The 24,220-nt window shown below is 47.1% G+C and overlaps 1 protein-coding gene across 3 annotated transcripts; it reads left to right on the forward strand.

Moving 5' to 3' along the window:
* Positions 1 to 7,297: 7,297 nt before the first annotated feature.
* Positions 7,298 to 20,123, forward strand: LOC308173407 (macrophage-stimulating protein receptor-like). Of its 3 annotated transcripts, none has more exons than XM_080548428.1 (21): positions 7,298 to 7,432; positions 8,543 to 9,860; positions 11,891 to 12,070; positions 12,536 to 12,652; positions 13,019 to 13,189; positions 13,913 to 14,076; positions 14,307 to 14,439; positions 14,542 to 14,678; positions 14,897 to 15,076; positions 15,225 to 15,324; positions 15,564 to 15,782; positions 15,941 to 16,087; positions 16,198 to 16,354; positions 16,682 to 16,771; positions 17,099 to 17,296; positions 17,440 to 17,520; positions 17,667 to 17,848; positions 18,088 to 18,197; positions 18,277 to 18,442; positions 18,586 to 18,722; positions 18,902 to 20,123. In XM_080548428.1, exons 2-21 carry the CDS (start codon positions 8,601 to 8,603, stop codon positions 19,128 to 19,130), a joined length of 4,158 nt encoding a protein of 1,385 aa, XP_080404554.1. In that variant the 5' UTR covers positions 7,298 to 7,432; positions 8,543 to 8,600; the 3' UTR covers positions 19,131 to 20,123. The 3 variants fall into 3 exon arrangements, 2 of the variants coding, with proteins under 2 accessions (XP_080404554.1, XP_080404555.1); XM_080548429.1 differs by having other exon boundaries at positions 11,894 to 12,070; XR_013937892.1 differs by lacking the exon at positions 18,277 to 18,442 and having other exon boundaries at positions 18,902 to 19,043.
* Positions 20,124 to 24,220: the final 4,097 nt, after the last annotated feature.

The following is a 24,220-nucleotide window of genomic DNA, read 5'->3' on the forward strand; positions in this document are numbered from 1 at the left end:
GGATGTACGTTTTATGGATATGGATGTAGCCCGGCAGCTGGGTATTGAATTGGAACCTCTAGAGGTGCCCCTTAAAGCTAAGGGTCTCAATGGCACCCCCTTAGCCCAAATTAAGTTTAATACTCCTCCTGTCACTCTTCCTGTCAGGCAATCATCGGAGGAATTGAGCTTTCACATAATCGCCTGTCCCCTCACATCCTTGGTGCTCGGTTTCCCCTGGCTCAAGATACACAATCCCCACATTGATTGGGCCACGGGCCAAGTTAGTGCTTGGAGTCCTCACTGTCTTACCCATTGCTTTCATGCTACTCGGAGCTTCGCCTTCCTCCAGGCCCCTGCAGGAGCTGAGTCGGACAGGCTCGCAACAGCCTTGCTGTCAAGACTCAGCCGTAAAAGACAGGAGCGCTGGGAGGAGGCTATTGATTCCATCGACTTCTCGCACTCCAGCCGTAAGGCATGGAGTATCATGAACAATCTCACTGGTAGGTCCAGACACTCCCCTCGTCACTGCCCCATCTCTGCAAATAAAATCGCATCACAATTTGTGAAAAGTGGGTCATACGAGAGCAAAGACCGCGAGTCGTCTCGACTTGTGGCAAAAGAAGTGTCAGACCTCTGGAGGGCCCCAACACCTAGCAGGGACTTCATCTCCGGTGAATTCACCCCGGAGGAGTTCGCTGCTTCCCTCCAGCATCTAATTCCTGATTCCATCTGCCCGGAGCTTATTCTCCATGCCACACCCGCCTTGAAGTCCTGGCTGAGAGCGTTCCTCACTTCCTGTTTGCGCCAACTCAAGATCCCCAAAATCTGGCGAAGAGCCCTAGTTGTTGCGATCCCTAAACGAATAAGCCTGAAGGGGACCCTAAGAGTTACCGTCCCATCTCTCTGTTATGCATCCCCTTCAAGATCCTTGAGCGTCTCATCTACACCCGCATCGAACCAATAGGCTAGGTGCACGATCTCCACTACTTCCTGAAAGGCACCTTGCATGAACATATCCTGTCTCACTCTATTGGTTTAATTGATTAATCAGCTGTGCGGTAACAGCTGATTAATTAATTAAACCAATAGAGTGAGACAGGATATGTTCATGCAAGGTGCCTTTCAGGAAGTAGTGGAGATCGTGCACCTAGCCTATTGTCGACCCGCTGCTCCCACGTGAGCAGGCCGGGTTCCGACGCGGGAGGTCGACCGTAGATCAAGTCACCCTTATGACTCAAGACATCGAGGATTGCTTTTCGGCAAAAAAGAAGGCCGGGGCCGTCTTTATAGACCTGACGGCTGCCTACGATACCGCGGCCTCACCTGCAAGCTTCTCCGCCTGCTGCCGGACAGGCACATGGTCAGAATGATCATGGAGCTCATCCGTAACCGCAGCTTTACCCTCACCACCGGTTGCGGACAGCTAAGCAGGCTTCAACGCCTTAAGAACGGCGTCCCTCAGGGATCGGTCCTGGCCCCCCTCCTCTATAATATCTACACCTATGACCTGCCCAACACACTCTTGCGGAAGAACGCCTACGCAGACGACCTCGCAGTGATGTACTCTGCTGGAAATTGGCAGTCTGTGGAGGGGATTCTAAGCCAGGACATGCAGACACTAGTGGCATACTTCCGGAAATGGAGATTGAAACTTAGCGAGGCAAAGACGGTGTCGGCTGCCTTCCACCTTAACAACAGGGATGCTAAACGTGAGCTTAGAGTACACCTAGATGGAACTCCCCTGCCATGTTCTGCTGAGCCAGTCTATCTCGGCGTGACATTGGGCAGGACGCTCACGTTTCGCCGGCACCTCGAGTCACTGCGCAAGAAGCTAACAGCTCGTGTGGCGTTGATGAGGCTAGGGCTGGGGCGCCGGCGCAAGGACCTTGCGCACAGCAGCCCTAGCCCTCGTTTATTCAACTAGTGAATACTGCGCCCCAGTATGGTGTCGCAGTGCCCACACCCGCCTCATCGACTCGCCTATAAACGAAGCCTTGCGCATTGTGACAGGATGCCTGCGTCCTACCCCCGTGGACAACCTTTCCATTCTAGCAGGCATCCAGCCCGCAGGCCTCCGCCGCATGGGAGCCACAGCAAGTCTCGCATGCCGGGCCGTGGAGCTTAATAACCATCTGCTCCATGATAGGCTCACTATATGATGAATGAATGAATGAATGAATGGTCTTTATTGTCATTGATATAGTACAGGTACCATACAACAAAAATTTGGGAGGGGGGGCTCCCCTGGTGCTAGGGAAAAAACTTAAAACAAGAAGGGAAAAGAGCTGGTTTACATAAATAAAGGCTATGTACACTATCCACTATACTATACTATACAAATAAAACACTGTGCTGTACTCTATGCTATGCTATACCTATCCTAACATTTCCTATCTCTGAACCTTATGTACCCGAGGGTTGTCATATTGCACATAGTGTTATTGCACATTCATTTAAAGTGTCGCAGTTTGCAGGTTTGAAATGTTCACAGTTGTGTTTCAGTATTGCACTTGATTACAATCTAGTAGCTGCCATCAAATTGTCTAGATTGTCCAGGGCCTAGAACCTAGGTCTTTGCTGTGTTCAGGGCCTGAATGGCCCTGGGGTAGAAGCTGAGCTTCAGTCTATTTGTCCTTGCGAACATGGTCCTGAACCGCCTGTCCGAGGGCAGCCGAACAAAGTGTTCGTTCCCAGGGTGGGATGGGTCTCTGGAGATCTTGGAGGCCTTCCTGAGGCAGCGTGTGTTGTACAGCACTTCCAGAGAGGGGAGGGGGGCGCCGGTGATCTTCTGGGCCGATCTCACGACTCTCTGTAGCGCTTTCCTCTCTGCGGCTGTGCAGCTGGAGAACCACACGCAGATGCAGTAGGTGAGGATGCTCTCCACTGCGCAGCGGTAGAAGGTCACAAGCAGCTCCTGTCTGATGTGGTATTTCCTGAGGACTCTCAGGAAGTAGAGCCGCTGTTGTGCCTTCTTGATGATGGCTGCTGTGTTGGTCTTCCAGGACAGGTCATCCTGTATGTGCACCCCCAGGAATCGGAGGGTTGAGACTCTCTCCACGCTCCCTCCATCGACGAGCAGGGGCTGGGCCTCAGATTTTTTCCTCCTGAAGTCCACGATGATTTCCTGGGTCTTTGACTGGTTCAGCAGCAGGTTGTTAACCTTGCACAGCTTGCCCAGCTGCTCCACCTCATCCCTGTACGCCGCCTCGTCCCCCCCCCGAGATGCAGCCCACCACGGTGGTTTCGTCTGCAAACTTTACGATGGAGTTGCTGGGGTGGACGGGGGTGAAGTCGTAGGTGTAGAGGTTGTAGAGGATGGGGCTTAGCACGCAGCCCTGGGGGGACCCAGTGCTGAGTCTGAAGGCTGTGGAGGTGTGGGAGCCCACCCGCACCCTCTGGGGGCGGTCAGACAGGAAGTCCTTGATCCATGCACAGATAGAGTGTGATAGTCCCAGGTCTAGTAGTTTGGTCACTAGCCTGTCTGGAAGGATGGTGTTGAAGGCAGAGCTGAAGTCCACAAAGAGCAGTCTTGCGTAGCTGTTCCCCCTCTCCAGGTGGGATAGAGTGGAGTGGAGAGTCGTCGCGATGGCGTCCTCTGTGGACCTGTGGGCTCTGTAGGCGAACTGGTATGGATCCAGGTTGGGCGGGAGGCGTGTGACTATGTGGGCCCGGACTAGTTTCTCGAAGCACTTCATGATGATTGGTGTGAGTGCCACCGGGCGGTAGTCGTTTAGGCAGCTCACCGTGCTTTTCTTCGGGACTGGGATGATAGTTGAGGTTTTCAGGCAGGGTGGGATGGTGGCCTGGGACAGGGACTGGTTGAAGATGTTGGTGAAAACCCCGGCCAGCTGGTCGGCGCAGTCCCTCAGCACCCGTCCCAGGACGCCATCCGGCCCTGAGGCTTTTCTGGGGTCCACCGCCTTCAGCACGCGTCTCACTTCATGCTCTGTGAGGGTGAGGCTGCTGAGAGCTGGAAAGAGTGGTGTTTGTGTTGTGGTTACCTCCGTTCGCCCCTCGTCGAACCGGGCGTAGAAGGAGTTCAGCTTTTCCGCCAGCAGGGGGTCGTCCTCCGCGGCTGTGAGCCTGTTGGCTCTAAAGTTTGTCATGTGCTGAACCCCCTGCCACACCCGCCTGGAGTCGTTGCTCAGGAAGCATTCCTCAATCTTTTCTCTGTGGTCTGCCTTGGCCTCCCGGATGCCACGCTTTAGGTTATCCCTGGTGGTGCTGTACAGCAGTGTGTCCTTCGCTGAGTGGGCGTTGTCCCTCTCCTTGAGCAGTTTTCGGACCTTCTCAGTCATCCATGGCTTCGTGTTGGGGTAGACCCGGACACGTTTGTCCACGGTGGCTGAGTTGGTGCAGTTCACTATGGCCTCTTTCACACCGGCAGTTCCGAACGCCGGTTCGCGTTCGCGTGCCGAAACCTCCGAACGTTGACGCTGTCTGGCGAACGAGCACGCGTTCATAACAGTGTATCGTTCGCCAGACAGCGTCAACGTTCGGAGGTTTCGGCATGCGAACGCGAACCAGCGTTCGGAACTGCCGGTGTGTAAGCCCTATATGTGGTTCAGAACCGACGACGTGAACTGTTCCAGGTCCTCATGCTCATATAACAGCAGAGCCCTCCCGGCGTCTCATGTCGAGACACCCATTTGTGCCTGCCGCACAGGATCTCAGGCAGCAATGCAGAGATCTTAACATCAGTGCGGCAGGAAGGGCGGATTATATGTGGCGCGCGGAGTGGGAGGCGGAGTGGGAGGCCACCTCCAAACTCCGCAACCACATCCCAGTCGCCGGCCCTGAGCCCCTCGGGATGGACTTGCCAAGGCTATCCTGGGTGAGGCTCAATCGTCTCCGGACCGGCGTCAGGCGTTTCCGCTCATCAATGCACAGATGGGGCTTGGACCCAAATGCGTCGTGCGAGTGTGGCACAGAGGACCAAACCGCAGACCATGTTATCCTGGATTGCCCGGTGTACCACCAACCCAACGGGATGCATGGTCTTTCGGTATTAGATGACGAGACGATGACGTGACTTCTGGAGGGGTGTCCAGAAATATAGCCCGGGTGAGCCCCTCAACCAGGTCTCGGGGTGGTAAAAGGGTAGCCCCTCGGCCCCGAGCCTGGTGGAGTGGAGAGGAAAACAACAACCCATACGCCGAAGAAGAAGGAGCTCCGCCCCCACCAAGACACCCCTTATTCCTCTGTCCCACTGCACTACCACGACCTCGCCCCGGTGTACAGCAAACACCATGCTCAGTCTCTACCCCCCCACCGCCCTTATGATTGCGCCGTCAACCTCCTTCCCGACGCACTGTCCCGTCAGTTCGCGGGGGACGAGGCCTGCTCTGACCCTGAACCCATTCTGCCTCCCGCTGGTCTCCTTCAGCCCCTACCGGTTCCCCCCTCGCCTCTGGTCCCACGTCTCTATGGATTTTGTCACTGGGCTGCCACCATCCGAGGGCGACACTCCCATCAGCAGGGTTATCTCCTGTCTCTGCTGTCCGTCTCTGGTTGCCACGCTCCATGCGCATCCATCCCACCTTCCACGTCTCCAAGATAAGACCGGTTACCACCGGTTACCACCAGCTTACTACTTCCCCCGCTCCCGTTCCGCTGCTGCCCAGGAGGCGCCCGTAGAGGGGGGGTACTGCCTCTCTCTCTCTCCTTCTCCCTTTTTCCCCCCTAATCAGCAGGAGTGTTGTCAGGTGTGCGGGAGTCAGGCTCAGCTGCTCTACATCTCAACTCATTAGTCCTCCATAAAGACCCGGTCCAGCCTTCACTACTCTGCCAGATCGTAGCTTCAGTTCCACTTCCTTTCAGCCTGACTCCTGTTGCCTGCCCTCCTGCCTGCCTGCCCTACCTGCCCTCCTGCCTGCCTGCCCTACCTGCCCTCCTGCCTGCCTGCCCTACCAGTCCTGTTACCCGTCCTCCTGCCTGCCTGCCCTACCTGCCCCCCTGCCTACCTGCCCTCCTGCCTGCCCTACCAGTCCCGCTACCTGCCTGCCTGCCCTACCTGTCCTCCTGCCTGCCTGCCCTACCTGTCCTCCTGCCTGCCTGCCCTGCCTGCCCTCCTGCCTGCCCTACATGCCCCCCTGCCTGCCCCCCTGCCTGCCAGTCCAATTTTGAGAAATGTTTAAGGTTAGATATAACACTTTCCATTTTTGCAGTGCTAGAGGTTTTACTTGTAATAAAGGTCTCTGAAGAAATTGCAAGCGCCAGAGTTTTTGTTAGTTATTAGAGTAGAAATTCTACTTCCTTATCAGCTCTACATATAATAGTATTTCAAAGTTATTTCTATTTTACAGTCCACTTTTTACTTGGTAATAAAAAGTCATGATAATAACATAATACTGATAATTACATCATAATTATTCATTGAAATTCATCACTTCCAACTTATGTAATTTACCTTATTGTTTTTACATTTTGAGGCAAGTGCCAGAAAGAAGCTATTTTTGCCATATTTCTTTGGAAATACCTGTATATAATAATATAATACCTGAAACCTGTTTTCCTAAGGTCTATTCTAGAATTCTGAATCAGTCCTAGACAAACAGACCTGGACTGAGTGAGACCAGGCATGGTGTTGAAAAGGAGTTGGCTTCTGACCGGAATTTGTATTTACCTGATAGGAAAATAACCCGAATATTGAGGACAAACAACACCACTTTTCAAATAGCCCCTGCAATTTGGACTTTGGACTCACAGGTAAATGTTTAACTCTATGTACTATGTTTAGTGTATACTTTATTCAGAGTTTGATACCTTTTGTAACAAAACATTTTCCCCACCCATTGTCCACTGTTTTCCTGAGAACCGTGGGGTTCCTTTGCTCAACTATTAATACTATCCTTGAAAGTGACTGCATTCTTTCCATGTTTTTTTCTGTCTGGAACATAGCCTATTTGAAGAGTTTCATGTGATAGCTATGAATATTTGGCAAGCAAACTGCAAGTTTTTCACAGCCGCATTCCTGCTCCTTAGAAATGTCTAATGTTGGGTGGGTTTCTCTGGCTGCTATATGACCTAGTACGTGTGAAAATGGGTAGCCTATACTTCAAGACACTAAAGTTGAGTCCACATTCATGGGAGATAAAAACAAACAAACAAACAAACAAACAAACCAAAAACGAACAAGTCATTGCTGAGATTGTGCAATTCCAACCATGTCATACTTCCCTCCAGTAGGCGGGGCAGCAGAGAGGGGAGTGAGCCCAGGGAGAAACACCGTGCCCAGTGCGTCTCCTGGTCCGTGCCCAGTGCGTCTCTAGTCCGTGCCCTCAGGTGTGCGCCTCTGCCAGCCCAGGACCATAAGGAAATGAAACACGGAATCTCTGTAATGGATCCACTCTGACGCGCAGGGACTTAGAGCGCATTTTTTCTACTAGTCTACTGGCACAGAAAACTGCAACCGTCGGAGTTGAAATCAAGACTTTCGGCTTAACTTCAGGTATGGAGTCTACGTGGAGTAAAACAAGGAATGATTTACCTGACTATAATTCAGGTTGTGGGGCGGCGTTGGGGCAATGACGCAGGCTCCTCTCACCCATGTCAGAACGGTGTAAACAGAACGTTGTTTTGGTAGACGCAGGTTTCAACAGTATAGCCGACACCGGTAAACGATTTAAAAGCTCCGATTTAAATGATTAGGCCTAGTCTAGAGCCTCATCTCTCTCCGTACGTCATACCGTTTTCCGATGGGATATTTCATAGAATATAAGCGAATGCGAATGAACCCATTATGAATAAACCATAATTCTGTATTCACACATAACATCCACTATTAGTTGTATACAGTTATAAACTAGTATACAATTATTATAAATTAAATGAGCAAAGGTTCTGCACAATGTGTATGTGTATGTATTTCGCTGTGATTGAGGAGGAGTGACACCACAGGAAGTTTGTGAAATTCATAACTTGCATCACACCTTTCTTCATTCTCACATGGGTGTGGGAATAGAATGCAAAACGTGTTTATAATTGATAACCTTATTAGACTTTTGAATAAAAAAATAATAAAAGCATTTCTATATTATTTTTTTTTTTTTTTACTTTATGTGAGAGTTGCCTTTCACTTGTTTTGATAAATTGTGACAGTACATTTCCACAGTTACGTCAACACAGTGCATGTTATGTCTTGTCTAATGTAAATTCTTGACCCAACTATGTTTCCCACAGGGTGGGAGTGTCTCAATAGACACTGAATGTATTTTCTTTTGAAATAATGTGGATTGTTTGTAGTGAAAAAAAGAAACTCCTCAACAATTTTTAAAACTCCCGTTCCTCAATACGATCCATGATATCATGGAGCGCTCTAAGAGCATAGAGAGACCAAAGTAAACACAACCCTGAGTCATATGGTCTTAAAAGAACCCGTTGCAAGTCTTTCTCATCCCCTTATACTTAACAAGCTAAACAGTTTACATTTGAATAGTTTATGTAACAGTCAAAAGCAGTCTGTCTGTTGAAAATTGGTTAGCGAGATAGAAATACTCTAAACTAAAATGCTCTGTCTGCCATGTCAACCCACACTCCTCTTCTGTTTTTCTCTACATAGAGCTCGACTCCTGGTCTCCAGAATGTTCTGGAGGAGAGACGTCTCCTGTAGGTAACAGATGCCAGTGGTGGAGTGTGGAGTGGAGATGGTCCCCTGGGCCACCGTACTGGTGACATGCATATGGATACAGACTCACACTGCCTTAGGACTGACCCCCTGTCACTCAGCTCCTCGCAGGCTGGTGGATTTCACCGTCAGCTACCATTTACCCCACTTTGAGACTACCAAACCCATACAGAACATTGCGGTCAACCCATTCAACCCTGAGGTTTATGTGGCATCCCAGAATGTGATTGAGGCTGTAGACAGAGGCTTGACTAAGTTATGGGAGCTACGGACAGGTCCTGTGGGGAGCCCAGAATGTCAGACTTGTCACCTGTGTGACATCGAGAACGATCCTGAGGACTCAGTGGACACAGACAACGAGGTTCTGCTATTGGACCCGTCGGAATATCTTTCCTATCTTTACTCCTGTGGGAGCTCTCAGCATGGTGTCTGCTACATCCACCAACTTCAGGTCAATGTCACAAAACCACCTACTTCCAGCACGACACCACCTATTTCTAACTGTCTCTTCAGAAAGACGGCCAACTCTCCGTCAGACTGTCCTGACTGCTTGGCCAGCCCTTTAGGCACCACGGTTAGTATTGTGGAACAGGGCTTCACGGCCCTCTTCTTCGTAGCGGCTACCGTCAATGAGCGCGTGGCACAGAGGTATGGCAGGCCATCCATATCCGTTCGTAGGCCGCTGGCTACAGAGGACGGCTTTGACACTGTCATGCCGGGTCTGACCGTGCTCCCCAACCTGCAGAACTCCTACAGGATCGATTACATCTACAGCTTCTCCACAGTGGAGTACGTCTACTTCCTGTCTGTGCAGAGGGAGAGTGTTCTCCTCAGCCCCTCCTCGCCGTTTCAGACTCGGCTGGGCCGACTTCCGGTCAAGGACACCGAGGCGTGGATGTACCGGGAAGTGGTCCTGGAGTGCCGCTACGAACCCAAACGGAGGAGGAGGAGGCGGGGGGAGGACTACCAGGACGTGGTGTATAACGGGCTGCAGGCGGCCCACTTTGGCCGGGCGGGGAAGGAGCTGGCGGACGAGCTCGGGGTAGATGAGAAGGATGACATCCTGTATGGGGTGTTCGCTAAGACGGACGAGTCTGGACGACCCTACCGCGACTCAGCCCTGTGTGCCTTCCCCATGGCCAACGTGAACAAGGCCATCAACAAGGGGGTGGAGGCCTGCTGCAAGCAGGGCCCAGAGCAGCTCTCCAGAGGACTCTGCCAATTCCAACCCTGTGAAAACTGCCCTCACGAGGTGAGATGAGACCCACTCCTTTCTTTTTATTTATTTATTTAAGTTATTTTTCTTTTTCAGTTATTTTCATATTTTTTAAATTTTATTGGACAGATACAGTGAAGACAGACAGGAAAGTAGGAGAAGAAGGGAGAGAGGACATGTCAGCAGCAGGGCATGGGCCGGATTCAAACCCATGCCGACATATGTGTGCACTGTAGACCGCGGTGCTAGACCACTGGACCGCCCCAGGCCACAGACCCACTCCTTTCTAACTAGGGCGTCACTATAGGTTAGTCAGTTAGCATAAAGTGAATGTCAGTCTAGTCTGAAGGGAGTAGGTAAAGTAGCCTTGAGAAACAATGGTTCTCGAGCCTAATGGCCCATAGGGGGCAGGAGCCTATCTCCTGTTTCCGTAGCGTGAGGCGGCTTGATGTACACTTGAAGTACACCCCCTGGACATGACGCTGGTATGTCACAGGGTCTTACCCCCAATCCAACCCCTTAATGCTGAGTGCCAAGCAAGGATCTATGGTAGGTGTGTGAATAAATAAATGTGGAATGTGTTTAACTTGTAGTACCTATTGCAAGACTCAGTGGTGTGTGAGGAGGAAGTCAGATGTGTGAGAACAGGGACAGCGGGAAGAAGGGAGTGGTTGATGAGTCAGATATGACCTGCGCATTGAGACACTAGTTGTTGCACTGTTGAGTTGGAGGTATAATAAGGCATCCAAACAGAACGGGTGGGAGTTGTTTACACTGCCTGAGTTCAGGAGGAGAGGCAAACTCTCTTCCTTACTGACATTTCATAGCTTAGGTTACTGGAATGTTAGTGTCATAGGTACGTGAATGGTAGATTAAAAAACTACATGTTGATTTAATACAATAGTGTTTGGCAGTGAATTATACCCACTATCAAGCAAGGTGTGGCCTTATCGCTGTTGGTTTCAATCTTTCCACCTCTTGTAGGCTCATAATCATGCGTAGCCTATGTACAGCAGCAGAGACGGTGTGCCAACTCAAAGGTTATAAATCACGCTGATAAAGAGGTGGAATGCAAGGGGGAGGGACTGGGTGTGCGGCTGGTGTCTGGCTCTTACACGTTTTATATGAGTGCATGGAAACAGACACAACACAGAGCAAACAGCCAAGCACAGGACAGGGAGCTTGGAATGACCTTCGTTTAGGTAGCGGTAGCATTTGACTCCACAGTGTGGTTGCTATTCATGAAGAGAAGCAATTGACCATTCCTGAGTCTTAAGTGGATGATGCAATGTGTTGTATACTGAAAGTTTAGGCTTTAAAATAGGTCACTTTAACTTGAATAGAGCCGTAATTATGAACGGCGCATTGTAATTATGTTGTAATTATGTAGTAGAGTTGTAGGTACAGAGACAGGTGAGATCAGATGGAAATGAGAATTGGAGGCATGTCAAGAGGCATGTCAGGGCAGGAGAGCTAATTGCTCTGCACTAGAAAAGCCTTTTTTGCTATAGTAGTATTTTTCATGTGGACTGCTGCTAAAAAAAATCACTCCATACTTGAAAACGCTGTTAGTTTTAGGTATGCAAAATCATTATGAAAACAGGGCTCAGCACAGAACATCTGCTTTGAGTTTTGGGGTTGCTGACAGTGTGTTGAAAAGCAGCAGTCCCAATGACATCCTGATGCTGATCCTGAGTTCACCACTGTTTTATGGCCCGGTTCCTCTCAGAGCTCAGCTCTGCATAGGTGATGGCCTTGAGGCGCCAGGGTTGGGGCACATCCTCCCCAATAATAGAAGATTCCCCCTGCTGCTTCCTCTTTGAGTGTGTGTGTGTGTGTGTGTGTGTGTGTGTGTGTGTGTGTGTGTGTGTGTGTGTGTGTGTGTGTCTGTGCGTGTGTGTGCGCGTGCTTGCATGCTTTTTTTTTTAGGAGAAAACAAAACTGCTCAGCCACATTTGTAACACCCATGTTAATGAAATATTGCTAGAGTAATAACATTGTTACAACTAAGGTACTGTGTAAAAGCAACTTGATGATGTGAGGTGTGGTGGTGTGACTGTCCTCAGCAGAGCTCAGAGAACAACACCGTCTGCAGTGCCAAGCCCACCTTGGTGTCTAAGCCCCACTACAGGGTGGACCTCTTCAACAGGCAGATGCGGGACGTCCTCCTCACCTCTGTCCTGGTCACCACCATAGGGAACAGCACGGTGGCACACATCGGCACAGAGGACGGCAGGATGCTGCAGGTAACGGACATCTACCGGAAGCACTGCCGGACTCAGGGGGGGCGGCAGGGGGGGCGACCTGTTTTCTGTTTTCACAGTTGAAAATCTTCTCGCGTAAGTGCCCTTTTAAGTGGCAAAAATGCCCTTTTGAGTGGCGAAAATGAGAGGACGTGCCCTATTGGTGCCCCTCCAATGGTCTAAACTTGACCATGTGCCCCCACCGTTGAAAAACGTCGCACTAAAGTGCCCTTTTGAGTGGCAGAATTAGAGAATGTGCCCTATTGGCTGCCCTTCCAATGGTCTAAACTTGACCATGTGCACTGATGGGGTCCCATGTTGTGCAGTAGGTGCCCTTTTTTCCTTTTCGCCACCTCCCCCTGCCCTTCAAACAGCCTGAGTCCGCCACTGACCGGAAGCGAAGGCAATTAGGGTATCAACTCCCGCCGGAGGAGTGGTTTCAGACTGATGTTTGGCGATATGTTTTAGGTCATCCTGAGAAGGTCAAGCCCCATCGTCTTTGCCAACTATTCTCTGGGAGAGACCAAGGTGTCCAGGGTAGCTGCTGTGCACAACACAACTCTGTTGTTTGTGGTCGGAAACAAGGTACTGTATAATTTTCAAGAATGTTTATGGTTTAAGAATGTTTATGGTTTTTAGACATTTGATTCTTTTTTGGGGACAGAAAATGACCATTTCTCTCCCACTCCCTTCCTTCCATTATTTCTCTCCTTTTTGCTCCATCTCTCTCTCTCTCTCTCCCCACCCCTCTCTGACAGATGTTCAGTGTGTCTCCTCGGGGTCCAGGATGTGCTCACTTCCTCACCTGCTCCATGTGTCTGATGGCTCTCTCTCTCCCCACCCCTCTCTGACAGATGTTCAGTGTGTCTCCTCGAGGTCCAGGATGTGCTCACTTCCTCACCTGCTCCATGTGTTTGATGGCTCCTCTCTCTCCCCACCCCTCTCTGACAGATGTTCAGTGTGTCTCCTCGGGGTCCAGGATGTGCTCACTTCCTCACCTGCTCCATGTGTCTGATGGCTCCTCGCTTCATCGGGTGTGGCTGGTGCTCAGGGACGTGCTCCCGACGGGTGGAGTGCACCACTCAGTGGAGCAGCCAGTCCTGTCCTCCTGTCATCACGGAGGTATACCTCCTACCTAGGCTAGCTGCTAGACTTGGAAAGTATTTGTTTAACATTTAAGATGACTACCAAAATGTCCACATTTCGAGGATTTATTCCGTTTCTTTCTACATTTGATTCTATCCTATTACCGTATTTTCCGGACTATAAGTCACACTTTTTTTTCATAGTTTGGCTGGTCCTGCGACTTATAGTCAGGTGCGACTTATATATCAATATATATATAATTTCATACTGACTGACATGAACCAAGGAGTAAACATTACCGTCTACAGCCGCGAGAGGGCGCTCTGGGCTTGTGACAACTATATGCTGCTCCTGTACCACTGAAGAAATTAACTGAAACATTAACGGGAGCTTGGTGAATTTGCTTACCGGTAACTTGCTTGTTGGACTCGCTGGCTTGTTATGTTAATTTAGCCTATTCAGCCTCCTAGGTATGTTCTTTATGCTATTGTGCAGCTGAATAACTGTTAATGTGTTACGTTAACATACCGGACACCTATTCAGCCTGTTGTTCTGTGTTCTATTGTGTAGTTGAATAACTTGTCTTTCCAGATTAAATGACTGTTCTTGGTCTTGGATTTTGTGAAATACATTTCTAAATAAATGCGACTTATATATGTTTTTTTTCCTTTGGCTGATGCGATTTATACTCCGGAGCGGCTTATAGTCCGGAAAATATGGTAATATGATATTCTGACTGGGTATTGTATTTTTGGGCAGTTTTTCCCGAAGACAGCGCCCCCTGATGGTGAGACCGAGCTGAGGCTGTGTGGCTGGGAGTTCCAGTCTCCTCTGCGGCCCGCGATCATCAACCAGCAGACCCACTGGGTGACAGTAGGAGAGACACCCTGTACTGTGCTGCCAGAGAAGAGCAACAGCATGCAGTGAGTCATGTACACACACACACACGCACACACACACACATGCACACACACACACACACACACACACGCACGCACGCACGCACGCACGCACGCACGCACACACACACACACACACACACACACACACACACACACACACACACACACACACACACACAGACACACAGACACACAGACACACACACACACACACCATGCCAAAAACCTATCATTCCTGTCACCTCTCTTAGGCTGGTGTGTAGGATTCAGCGTCAGAACATGACAACCCAGCCTCTCAACATCACTGTGGAGGTGCACGAGGGGACGGTGGAGGGACGCTACTCAATCGAGGGGGAGGCCCACAAGCAGGGGTTCTACTTCGTGGTGAGAGGAGGATTACATATTTTTCTTATTATTGACACACTGCTGTATAATGGACATTGCAGCAAAATGCTTAGATACAATGTTGTCCTGTACTCAATCCAGGAGCCAAGCATAACCACATTTATGCCTGACTATGGACCTCAAGTAGGGGGGACGTTGGTCACAGTGACAGGGACTCACCTGAACACTGGAATGACCAGGAATGTCACTATAGGTGACCAAGACTGCCCCATCAGAAGGTAATTATGAGAAGCTATCTATATTTTGATTATATGTTTCGTTCTCTCAAGGTATCTCAGTATATCTGTCAGACTGTGCTTGTGTGTGTGTGTGTGTGTGTTTGTGTGTGTGTGTGTGTGTGTGTGTGAGACTGTCTATCTCTTTGTGTCTATGTCTATGCCAGTATTCATATGGTCATTAGTGTCTTGTCTCTCTGTCATAACCGTCTCGCTCTCAGTGTCTCCGAGAGCAGTGGGACCGTGTCCTCTATAGTCTGCCTCTCTAAAAGCACGGACATGGTGAAGAAGGTTCATCTGAAGGTCTTCATTGATAACTCCAAGGTGTCCACCGCAAAGATGTTCCACTACAAACACAACCCTGTGATTACTGAGATAAGTCCTTCCTGCAGTTTCACAAGGTAGGCCATTAACTCACTTACTTTTCAAGTAATCACTTAACATGCCGAGACAGTGATTTCTTCTCAGTAATAAGAAACTGTCACAGCTAAAAACTGAGCCTTAATGCTAATCTGTATGTATTTGTGTTTTTTTAACCCTGTGATGAAGGGGATCCAAAATCACCATCAAGGGCAAAAATCTGGACTCTGTGTACAAAACTGTGATCCACTTTACATCGAAGAACCTCGCCCAGAAGCCTCTTCAACGTGTGAGTTAACGTCCAGATTTCGTCACACGCTGAGATGAACATTAGTTTAGTTTAGTTTTAGTTTATTTATTTAGCACACAAGAGATTGTGCAAGGAGGGAACGAAGCCCAGAAGGCTTGTACATAGTTCCACTCCCGTCAACATTCTGTTTCCGCATGTTGGTAATTGAACAAGACAAAACAGACATTCAAGTCACTGAGCTCGGTCAAAACACATTCTCTGTCTTCAATGTTATCCAGGTCTGCGTTCGTCTTGGGAATGCTACAGATATGGAGTGCTTGGCCCCTGTCTTCCCCAGGGATGAGAGTGAGAACGGGGAGATCTCCTTCGACATGGACGGGGCCCGTGGACTCATGAGGAAGCCGTTCCAATACCTCCAAGACGGCTACCCCATCCCCTTTGAGTCTGACGGCAACATACTCAGCCTGAGCCCAGGCCAGACTGAGGTCTCGCTACATGTAAGGTGGTTCACACAGTCAGCCCTGTAGAGGATACAACCAAGAGATGGTTACGTGGTCATGTAGTCAGCCCTATCAATCAACATGGTGATAAATTGTGATAATGGTTTCATTTAGTGCTGAAATTAGAGAACAACATTTTGTACATCGTTCTACAGCAAAAAAAACTGGGTCTAGTGAACTCCTGTATGAACATCCGTATGACCATCGGGGGCGTGGACTGTAAAGTCCAGGTTCTAGAGAATGAATTGACCTGCAGGATCCCCAAAGACTTGGTCATCCCCAGCGAAGGCTCACCTGTGATGGTAAGGAACTATACTTTATAGTTTATTTAAAAAATGTCCTAAGTAAACCATTATCAAGTGTGTACCTGGCTAGCATGACTACGAGTGAGATCCTCGTCCCCCTGTCCCAGGTCTCTGTAAACGGCCTAGTCTATACGATCGGTACGGTGGTCTTCGTCCACAACCGCACCATCACAGTGGGCATCGTCCTGGGCATCTTTGCTTCGTTACTGTTGGGAGCTGCGTTGGCCTTCATCATCATGAAACATAGGAGGAGGACGAAGAAAGGTAAGATGGTGGTTGTCACTCAGGGGAGGCTGGTTGAGGTAGAAAACAGGAGGACAGTAGGGCACAGTGGCTACGCCCGTCCATGGCTGTCTGTCTCCACCAGCCTCCGCTGTATGTCACTTGATTCGATCAAGAAGTGCTGTGTCATCGCAGGCTTTGGATGGGCATATTTACATATGCAATTTAGGTTCATTTACAGTATGAAATCAAGATCATGTACTTTCCGTTTGTCAAGTTGGTATTGGAATTTCTCAAGTATAGTCTTTTGAAGATGTTTTGCTATGCTACAGAATCTGTACGAAATGAATGAAACTGTGAAACTTTCAGCCAAAGTAGAGAATCGTTTAACGAGGATGTCCTTCCACAACCGGGAAGGCAGTTACCCTAACCTGTCCCCCACGGGCGACTACAGACGAGGTAAGACAACCCACTTCGACATCTATCCATCTTGTCAAAATTCAATATTTCCATCCATCCTAACCTACCACAGTCATTATATCTATATGTTACGGTACATGTGGGAATACGGTACATGTGGGAAAACTAGGGTTAGGGTTAGGTGCTAGGATTCTAGGGTTAAGGTTAGGGTTAAGGTTAGGGTTAGGGTTAGACATGCCAGAATGTACCAAGTCGACGTAGAACCTAACCCTAACCCTAGTTTTCCCACATGTACCGTATTCCCACATGTACCGTAACATATATACCGGTATGCTCTTTCTCTCTCTCCTTCTCACGGTACTTTAGACCTATCCAGCCAGACGTCCGGTTCAGGGGGCCTGACCTTCCATAGCCTGGTCTATGCTGCCTGCTCCGACCCTATGGCCGTCCCTCTGATGCCCCATGACAAGATCACCATGCGCCCTGAGCTCCTGGAGGAAGTCAAAGACGTGCTCATCCCAGTAGAGAGGCTCGACGTACAGATCAACCAAATCATTGGCAAGGGTACGGCTTCAGGTCCTCATAGCTACTGAGAGAAGAGTGATAATATCATATATACTGGACATATGTCCAGTCATCTTAAATACATTTATCTGTTTCTTCAATAGAATGTATCTATTTATTTATTTGTTTGTTTCCTTTTAAAGGCCATTTTGGGACAGTATACCATGGCCACCTGACAGACCACAACAACCAGGAAATCCACTGTGCTGTTAAATCATTGAACAGTGAGTGAACTCTTCTCATTTTTAGGGTTGACCCCTCATACCTTAAATAATAATGCGCAGTTCTGCTTATCATCCAATTGATGAAATACTGGATAATGTGTAAATTTTGTGTGTGTGTGTGTGCGTGTGCGTGTGCGTGTTGTCAGGGATCACAGACCTGGACGAGGTGGAGCAGTTCTTGAGAGAGGGCATCCTGATGAAGGGTTTCCATCACACCAACGTGCTGTCTCTGCTGGGCATCATGCTGCCTCTGGAAGGGCTCCCCCTGGTGGTGCTGCCCTACATGAAGCACGGAGACCTGCGCCATTTTATCCGCAGTGATAGAAGAGTGAGTCAGCCAGAAGAACATCATCTCTCTTTTCAATACAATGCATTTGTAACAAGTCTAAGTTAGCTAATTTGAATATATATTTTGATTTGGCCTGGTACTTAAACCTGTGTGCAGCTGTGTGCTGATTTTTAAAAAAATAATAATAATAATATAATCAATCTTAGAAGATTTGATGTAAGAGCACTTCTTCTTTAGCTTAAATTAATCTTATTTCATGAATGACACTCTTCCGACAGAACCCAACAGTGAAAGACCTGATTGGCTTCGGGCTGCAGGTTGCCAAGGGGATGGAGTACTTGGCCAAGAAGAAGTTTGTACACAGAGATCTGGCAGCACGTAACTGCATGTAAGTCCATGAAGACTATTCCCTTAGGACCTGGTTTGTGTATCTACAGCACCTCCTGTAACATGTCTTATCTGTGCAGGCTGGATGAAACCTTCACTGTGAAGGTGGCAGATTTTGGCATGGCAAGGGATGTTTTTGACAAGGAGTACTACAGTATCCAGGACCACAAGAAGGCCAAGTTGCCAGTGAAATGGATGGCCATAGAGAGCTTGCAAACGCAAAAGTTCACCACTAAGTCTGATGTGGTAAGCAGACATATTCCAGTAAACGCCATTGTAAAAGTGGTCCTCTGGCCTCAATGGAACTTCCTGGTAAAAAAAGAAAGGTTAATTAAAGTAATCATACCCACAGTAGTATGTGGCTCACCACACTGGTTGTCCTCCCTCAGTGGTCATTCGGGGTGCTGCTGTGGGAGCTGTTGACCAGAGGAGCGAGTCCCTATCCTGACGTGGACCCGTATGACATCACACACTTCCTGTTGAAAGGGCGCCGGCTGCTCCAGCCTCAGTTCTGTCCAGATGATCTGTAAGTGAGACGCTCTGACGTCATCTTCACACTATATCCTTTCCTAGAGAATTTAGCTCGATTCAATTTGGATTTCCTGTAAATGTGCCCACAATGTTTCATTCCAACCTGTCAGCCATGTGGCCTCTGTGACTGTAGATAAGCCTGGTTGTTAATGGTTGTTGTTGTCATGTCCAAAGGTATGCCATCATGCTGGAGTCTTGGGCCCCTGAACCTGAGCTCAGGCCTGACTTCCACACGTTGGCCCTGGAGGTACAGGAGATCCTGGATTGCCTGGAGGGAGAGCACTACATCAACCTGAATGTGACGTATGTTAACCTGGACCAACCGCTGCCCTACCCTGCCCTGTCTGCCTCAGCCGACGAGGCCGAGGCCTCTGACTCAGACAGCCTTGTGTCCGACAGCTGAGGGTCACAGAGCCTCTGGAAGTGGTCGACCCAAACTGTGACCAGGCCAGGTCAGTAGTGACAGGAGGAGGGAGAAGCCAGAGGTCAGAGGTCACAGCGATCGGAGGGTGGTTTGAGCCCTAGAAGGACGCCTCCTGTTCCCTCATCCATGCTGTAGGCAGATGGCAGCTCTTGCCTTGCCTAGTACCTGAAACTGTGGATTGGAAACGGATAAACTGTTGACTAAGGAGACAATGTGGACATTGGCGTTTAGACTGAAAGTGGACTTACCACACCCTATACATTGACTGTACTTTTTTGTGTGTAAGGTAAATTGTCATGAGAAACCACGTTTTTCTCTCTCCATGTCTGAAGCACAGCTGTAAATAAGAACCAATGAATGTATATGTCTGACGTTTGTACTTCACACTGATCAAGGACGATGCTTTGATATTGTTTGATGGAATTTTTCAATTACCGGTATCTATATTATCTACTGTAGTGCACTTCGTTTTTGTCCGTATCGAAATAAATATCTGTAACTAGTTATTTAGTATAAAATGTGGTCATAGACTGAGCTGTTCAGTTAAAGATTCACCAGGACTTAATGCTTCTGAAAGGATAGTTCAGTCATCCTTATCAAGGTGTTAATCGAAGTCCAATCCCCTCAGAGTAAGATTCAGTGCCTTCGATAATAATATGAATACTGACTGACACTCAGGGAGTCAACATGTATTTCCATAGAGAATGCATCAGAATTAGACAGAAATGGTTCCCCCTACCTTTAAGCACTCGCCTGATTTGTGATCAAAGAGAGGGTTTACTTCATTGTGTTTGTGTCATGAAAGTAATATATATATGATGATGTGTTGATGATATCATGATATAATCATGATACTGATGTTTACACACTGTTGTTTGATTGTATTGTTGTAGCTTGGAACCTGTGTACATACTGTACTTCAACTGTTATTTTAAACTGAATCCACCACTAGAGGACAGTAAAAACCTTTATCATTTCAACAAATCACTTCTGTGGTATTCTGCACCAGTTCAGAACATGGAACACTTAAAGGTGCAATATCTAACAATCAAAGCAAAAAAAAGCGTCCTAATGGTTGTAATGACTATGTTTAATCAGTAGTGATCAGGGAATGAGATCCCCTGAAAAAATACACTCACTAAACACTTTATTAGGAACACTATACTCATACTGGGTATGTTACTGGGTCCCTTTGCTCTCAAAACAGCCTCAATTCTTTGTGACCTTGATTCCACAAGATGTTGGAAATATTCCTTTGAGATTCTGGTCCATGATGACATGATTGCATCACGCAATTCCTGCAGATTTTTCAGGTGCACTTTCAAGCTGTGAATCTCCCCTTCTACCACATCCCAAAGGTGTTCTATTGGATTCAGATCCAGTGACTAGGAAGCGCACTGAAGAACATTGAACTCATTGTCATGTTCATGAAACCAGTTTGAGATGACTTTTGCTTTGTGACATGGTGCTTTATCATGCTGGAAGTAGCCATTAGAAGATGGGTACATTGTGGCCATGAAGGGATGCACATGATCAGCAACAATACTCAAATAGGCTGTGGCATTCAAGCAATGATTGATTGGTATTAACCAATAAAATATTCCCCACACCATTACACCACATCCATGAATGAGAAGGTGTACAGGTGTTCGGTGAGTGTAATTCATTCACGATGCTGTTTTGATCCCGATCTCCTACCTAACACTCTATTTGTATGTAAACCTGTAGTCACTGGCCAGGGGTGTTCTAGGGGATTGGACTCACTTATGTCCGCCTTTCTGTCTCTGATCGCTGCCTCTTCGAAATTGTGTGCGCATGCACACATGGGGCCTCATTTATAGAAAGTACTCAGATCAAATGTTGATCTTACCCGTGTCGTACGTAGAAAACCACGTCAACGTAGTGATTTATACAATTTCAACGTGAGTCAATTTGACCGTGGAAACGATCGTAGCTCTACGTCGAGTATTGACCTTGCGTACGCACATTACCCAGTGAGCAATTTTACGTTGATTAGACGTCTAAACAACGTCTAAATGGCCCGTAGACGTCTAGGCCAAATCGAGGCTAAATATCGGCCATATTGGAAATTTAAAAAACGTCTATGTTTAGAAATGCCGTTGAAACATAGACGTTGTTTCCCTTTCTATGTTTCAACGGCATTTCAACGTCTAAACATAGACGTTGTTTCAATTTCCAATTTAGCCTAAATTTAGCTTAATTATAACCTAGACATTGAAACACCGGTGTTTAAACCTCTAGGCTAAAACAAAGCATAATGGAGGTGAAATTGAAACGACTGTTTCTATAGGCATTTCAACGGCAGACTATATATAGCTGTTGAAATGCAGTTTAAACAGACGTTTCAATTTCCAATTTCACATCAATTTAGCTTTGTTATAGCCTAGACGTTTAAACACTTATTATAAGTAGACAAATACAATTTTCATGAGTAATAAGTAAATATAAATAAGGAAATATGAATAGGAACATGTATTTATTTAGGGAACTAGTAAATACGAAATAAAAATAAGGAAAAAATAATATTAGATATTAACAATGTTGATTGTTGTGGAACATTTAACAACATAATAACAACATATTTAATAACATAATAACAATGAAATAGGAACATTTAACTAGTAAACATTGCCTCCACCTCTGTGACCTTTTTTAGGTTCATGACAGCTTCTGTAATTAAATAAAGCAAAATAAAAGTTATTTTCACAGAAGAATCCCATTTAAAACTTTAAAAAGCAAGAGTAAAGAGCCAGATAAATTGTGGATTGCCTACTATGTGCCAAAGAAAATGTAATATGCTTGAATGTCTGGTGCCCTGTAGCTCTTGTTCCTATAGTGAGCAAATGTTTGACACTCGCCACAAAATAATCTGTAGTATGCTACCACCCACCCTAGACCCCCGTGTATGGATAGTAGAGTTGAAGCCGTTGCTATAGACAACAAACCTTTAGTGCACACCTTTTTGATCAAGTCAAGTTAGCTGATGACGGTGCAGGCCTGATCAACAACAACATGGCGGCCTACAGTACAGAGATCAAAGTTCTAAATTGGAATCGAATTCATAAGTGGAAAATTCTAATGCATTTAACCAGGTTTGATGTGTGTTGAAGATCAGATGTCTGTGAGCACTGAAGACAGCTGGTCTGCACAGCGCTTCACAGAGTACAAACCACTTAACACAAACTGATAAAACTCCATATAGCCATGTAATTACCTCATTGACAATGTTGTTACTAGTTATAGTACTATACCGGTATAGAGGTTATTAACTTACTATACGGGTATAGAGGTCTTCATGTCAAATATAAGGCTTTTGTTTTGGACGCATCCACCTACTTTAGTGATGATGCCGGTAGGTATATTTAGCCAAAAATAGCTAGCTAGTTAAAAACAAGAAGACAGAGTGGTCTTGGAAGTTATATAACTCCACAATGTTGACATATAGAAAAAGCAAACAAGCCAATGCTAAGCCGAAAGACTTGATAAATGTTGATAAAAAGAGTAGATAAATGTTAGTATAGCTGAACTAGCTACTCACCCTGGGAGAGGTACTGCAGCGCAGACAGGAACGGGTCAGCCTCGTTCTTTCTTCTTTCTTCCACTCGCAAACTTCTGTTACTAGTTCGACTAGAAACGGACAGATTGCTCTCAGACGATTAAACCAATTCTGACCTCGACAGGTTAGACATAGTTTTCTACATAGTTCCATTAAAAATCCATTAAAATAGCTATTAATATTATGACGGTAAAATCTCTGGCCAACAACATTCAAATCTTGCGCGCGACCGTTTGCTGGCTGTGCGCAGGCGCAGTGTAGTAGTTCCATGAGTGCCCGCGGGTAGGTAGACGGTCGTTGTAGTTCTCAGCCTCTTTGTTGTAGTTCAACGTCACTGCATCACTGATGTGCAGGGCCGGACTTATGCATGGGCTACCCTGGGCTTGAGCCGAGGGGCCTCGGGCTACAAGGGGCCCCAAAATAAATCCAAATGTATGAATGTAACCCCTGCCATATGGGCGGGGCCTGAGTTCTATTTTAAATAAGTGGCGGTATTACCTGTAATAATAAACTATTCAAATTATGACGATCAGTGCCTCCATTAACTATGTGGAAGTATTTTAAATAGGACTTCCTTTTTAATCCTTTTAATGTATTTATGTTTTAATTATCATATGAATTGCCTATTACCTGTTTATGACACAACACAGTGGCTTTAAAATCAAATACCAAAGGGTATATATTTATTTACTAAATGCTAAATTTAAAGTATTGGTAGTCAATTATAATGTTATACAAAGTCAATAGACAATATTCACAATACAATGTCAACAGACAATATCACAATATCACATAACCAAATATAGGCTCAAAGCCTATTCCAATTCTTTTCAAGGAAATAAATGTAATGTTTCCAATAAACTCAAAGTCAACTCAAAGGATTCACAATTGTACAATATATCATTCAGTAAAATAAAAAGGTGGGCCCACACTCACACACACACGCACTCTGTAACTCAGTCCATTAACCAGTGTTACCGTTGCAGCTGACGTTGCTTGTGAGCGGGGGGGGGCCTTGAAACTGTTATGGCCACTTCACTCGTCCACACGAGTCCAAACAAAAGCTTGTGCGTGGTTCAGTACTCACGTAACCTCGTGGGGAACTCGTAGGTAAACGAGGGGTTTGAAAGATGGTGTAAAAAGAGGCAGAGATGAGGGGGGATGAGGTCCAGCGCTCTCCCACGAGCGCAGGAGAATGATTGAAGGACACTGACGCGAAGATTCAATGGACGGTCTCGAGTTACCCCAGGCGATTGGAAACGGTCTCCGTTGTCCAACGGAGAGCTTTCCTTTGGCTTGGTCTCTCGACTTCCAATTCTGAATTAACAGAATACACTGAGCTACAAAATCCAATAGCTATTTCGTTTTGATAAAGCTAGAAACAATTTATCACTCAGCAAAGGCTAGCAACATACTAACGTAATTATGCTAAGCTAACCGCTAGCCGCGATTAGCTCTACAGTCAAATATAACATACTACAACGAGTAGATG

Source organism: Nansenia antarctica (assembly GCF_963989245.1).
Source record: "Nansenia antarctica genome assembly, chromosome: 18".
In the NCBI taxonomy this organism is placed as follows: domain Eukaryota; kingdom Metazoa; phylum Chordata; class Actinopteri; order Argentiniformes; family Microstomatidae; genus Nansenia; species Nansenia antarctica.

Coding starts and splice junctions, on each gene's coding strand:
- LOC308173407 (XM_080548428.1), top strand. CDS start 8,601: ATGCCAGTGGTGGAGTGTGGAGTGGAGATGGTCCCCTGGGCCACCGTA. Junction 12,071..12,535: donor AGGACGGCAGGATGCTGCAG/GTAACGGACATC, acceptor GATATGTTTTAG/GTCATCCTGAGAAGGTCAAG. Junction 16,355..16,681: donor TAGGAGGAGGACGAAGAAAG/GTAAGATGGTGG, acceptor TGAAACTTTCAG/CCAAAGTAGAGAATCGTTTA.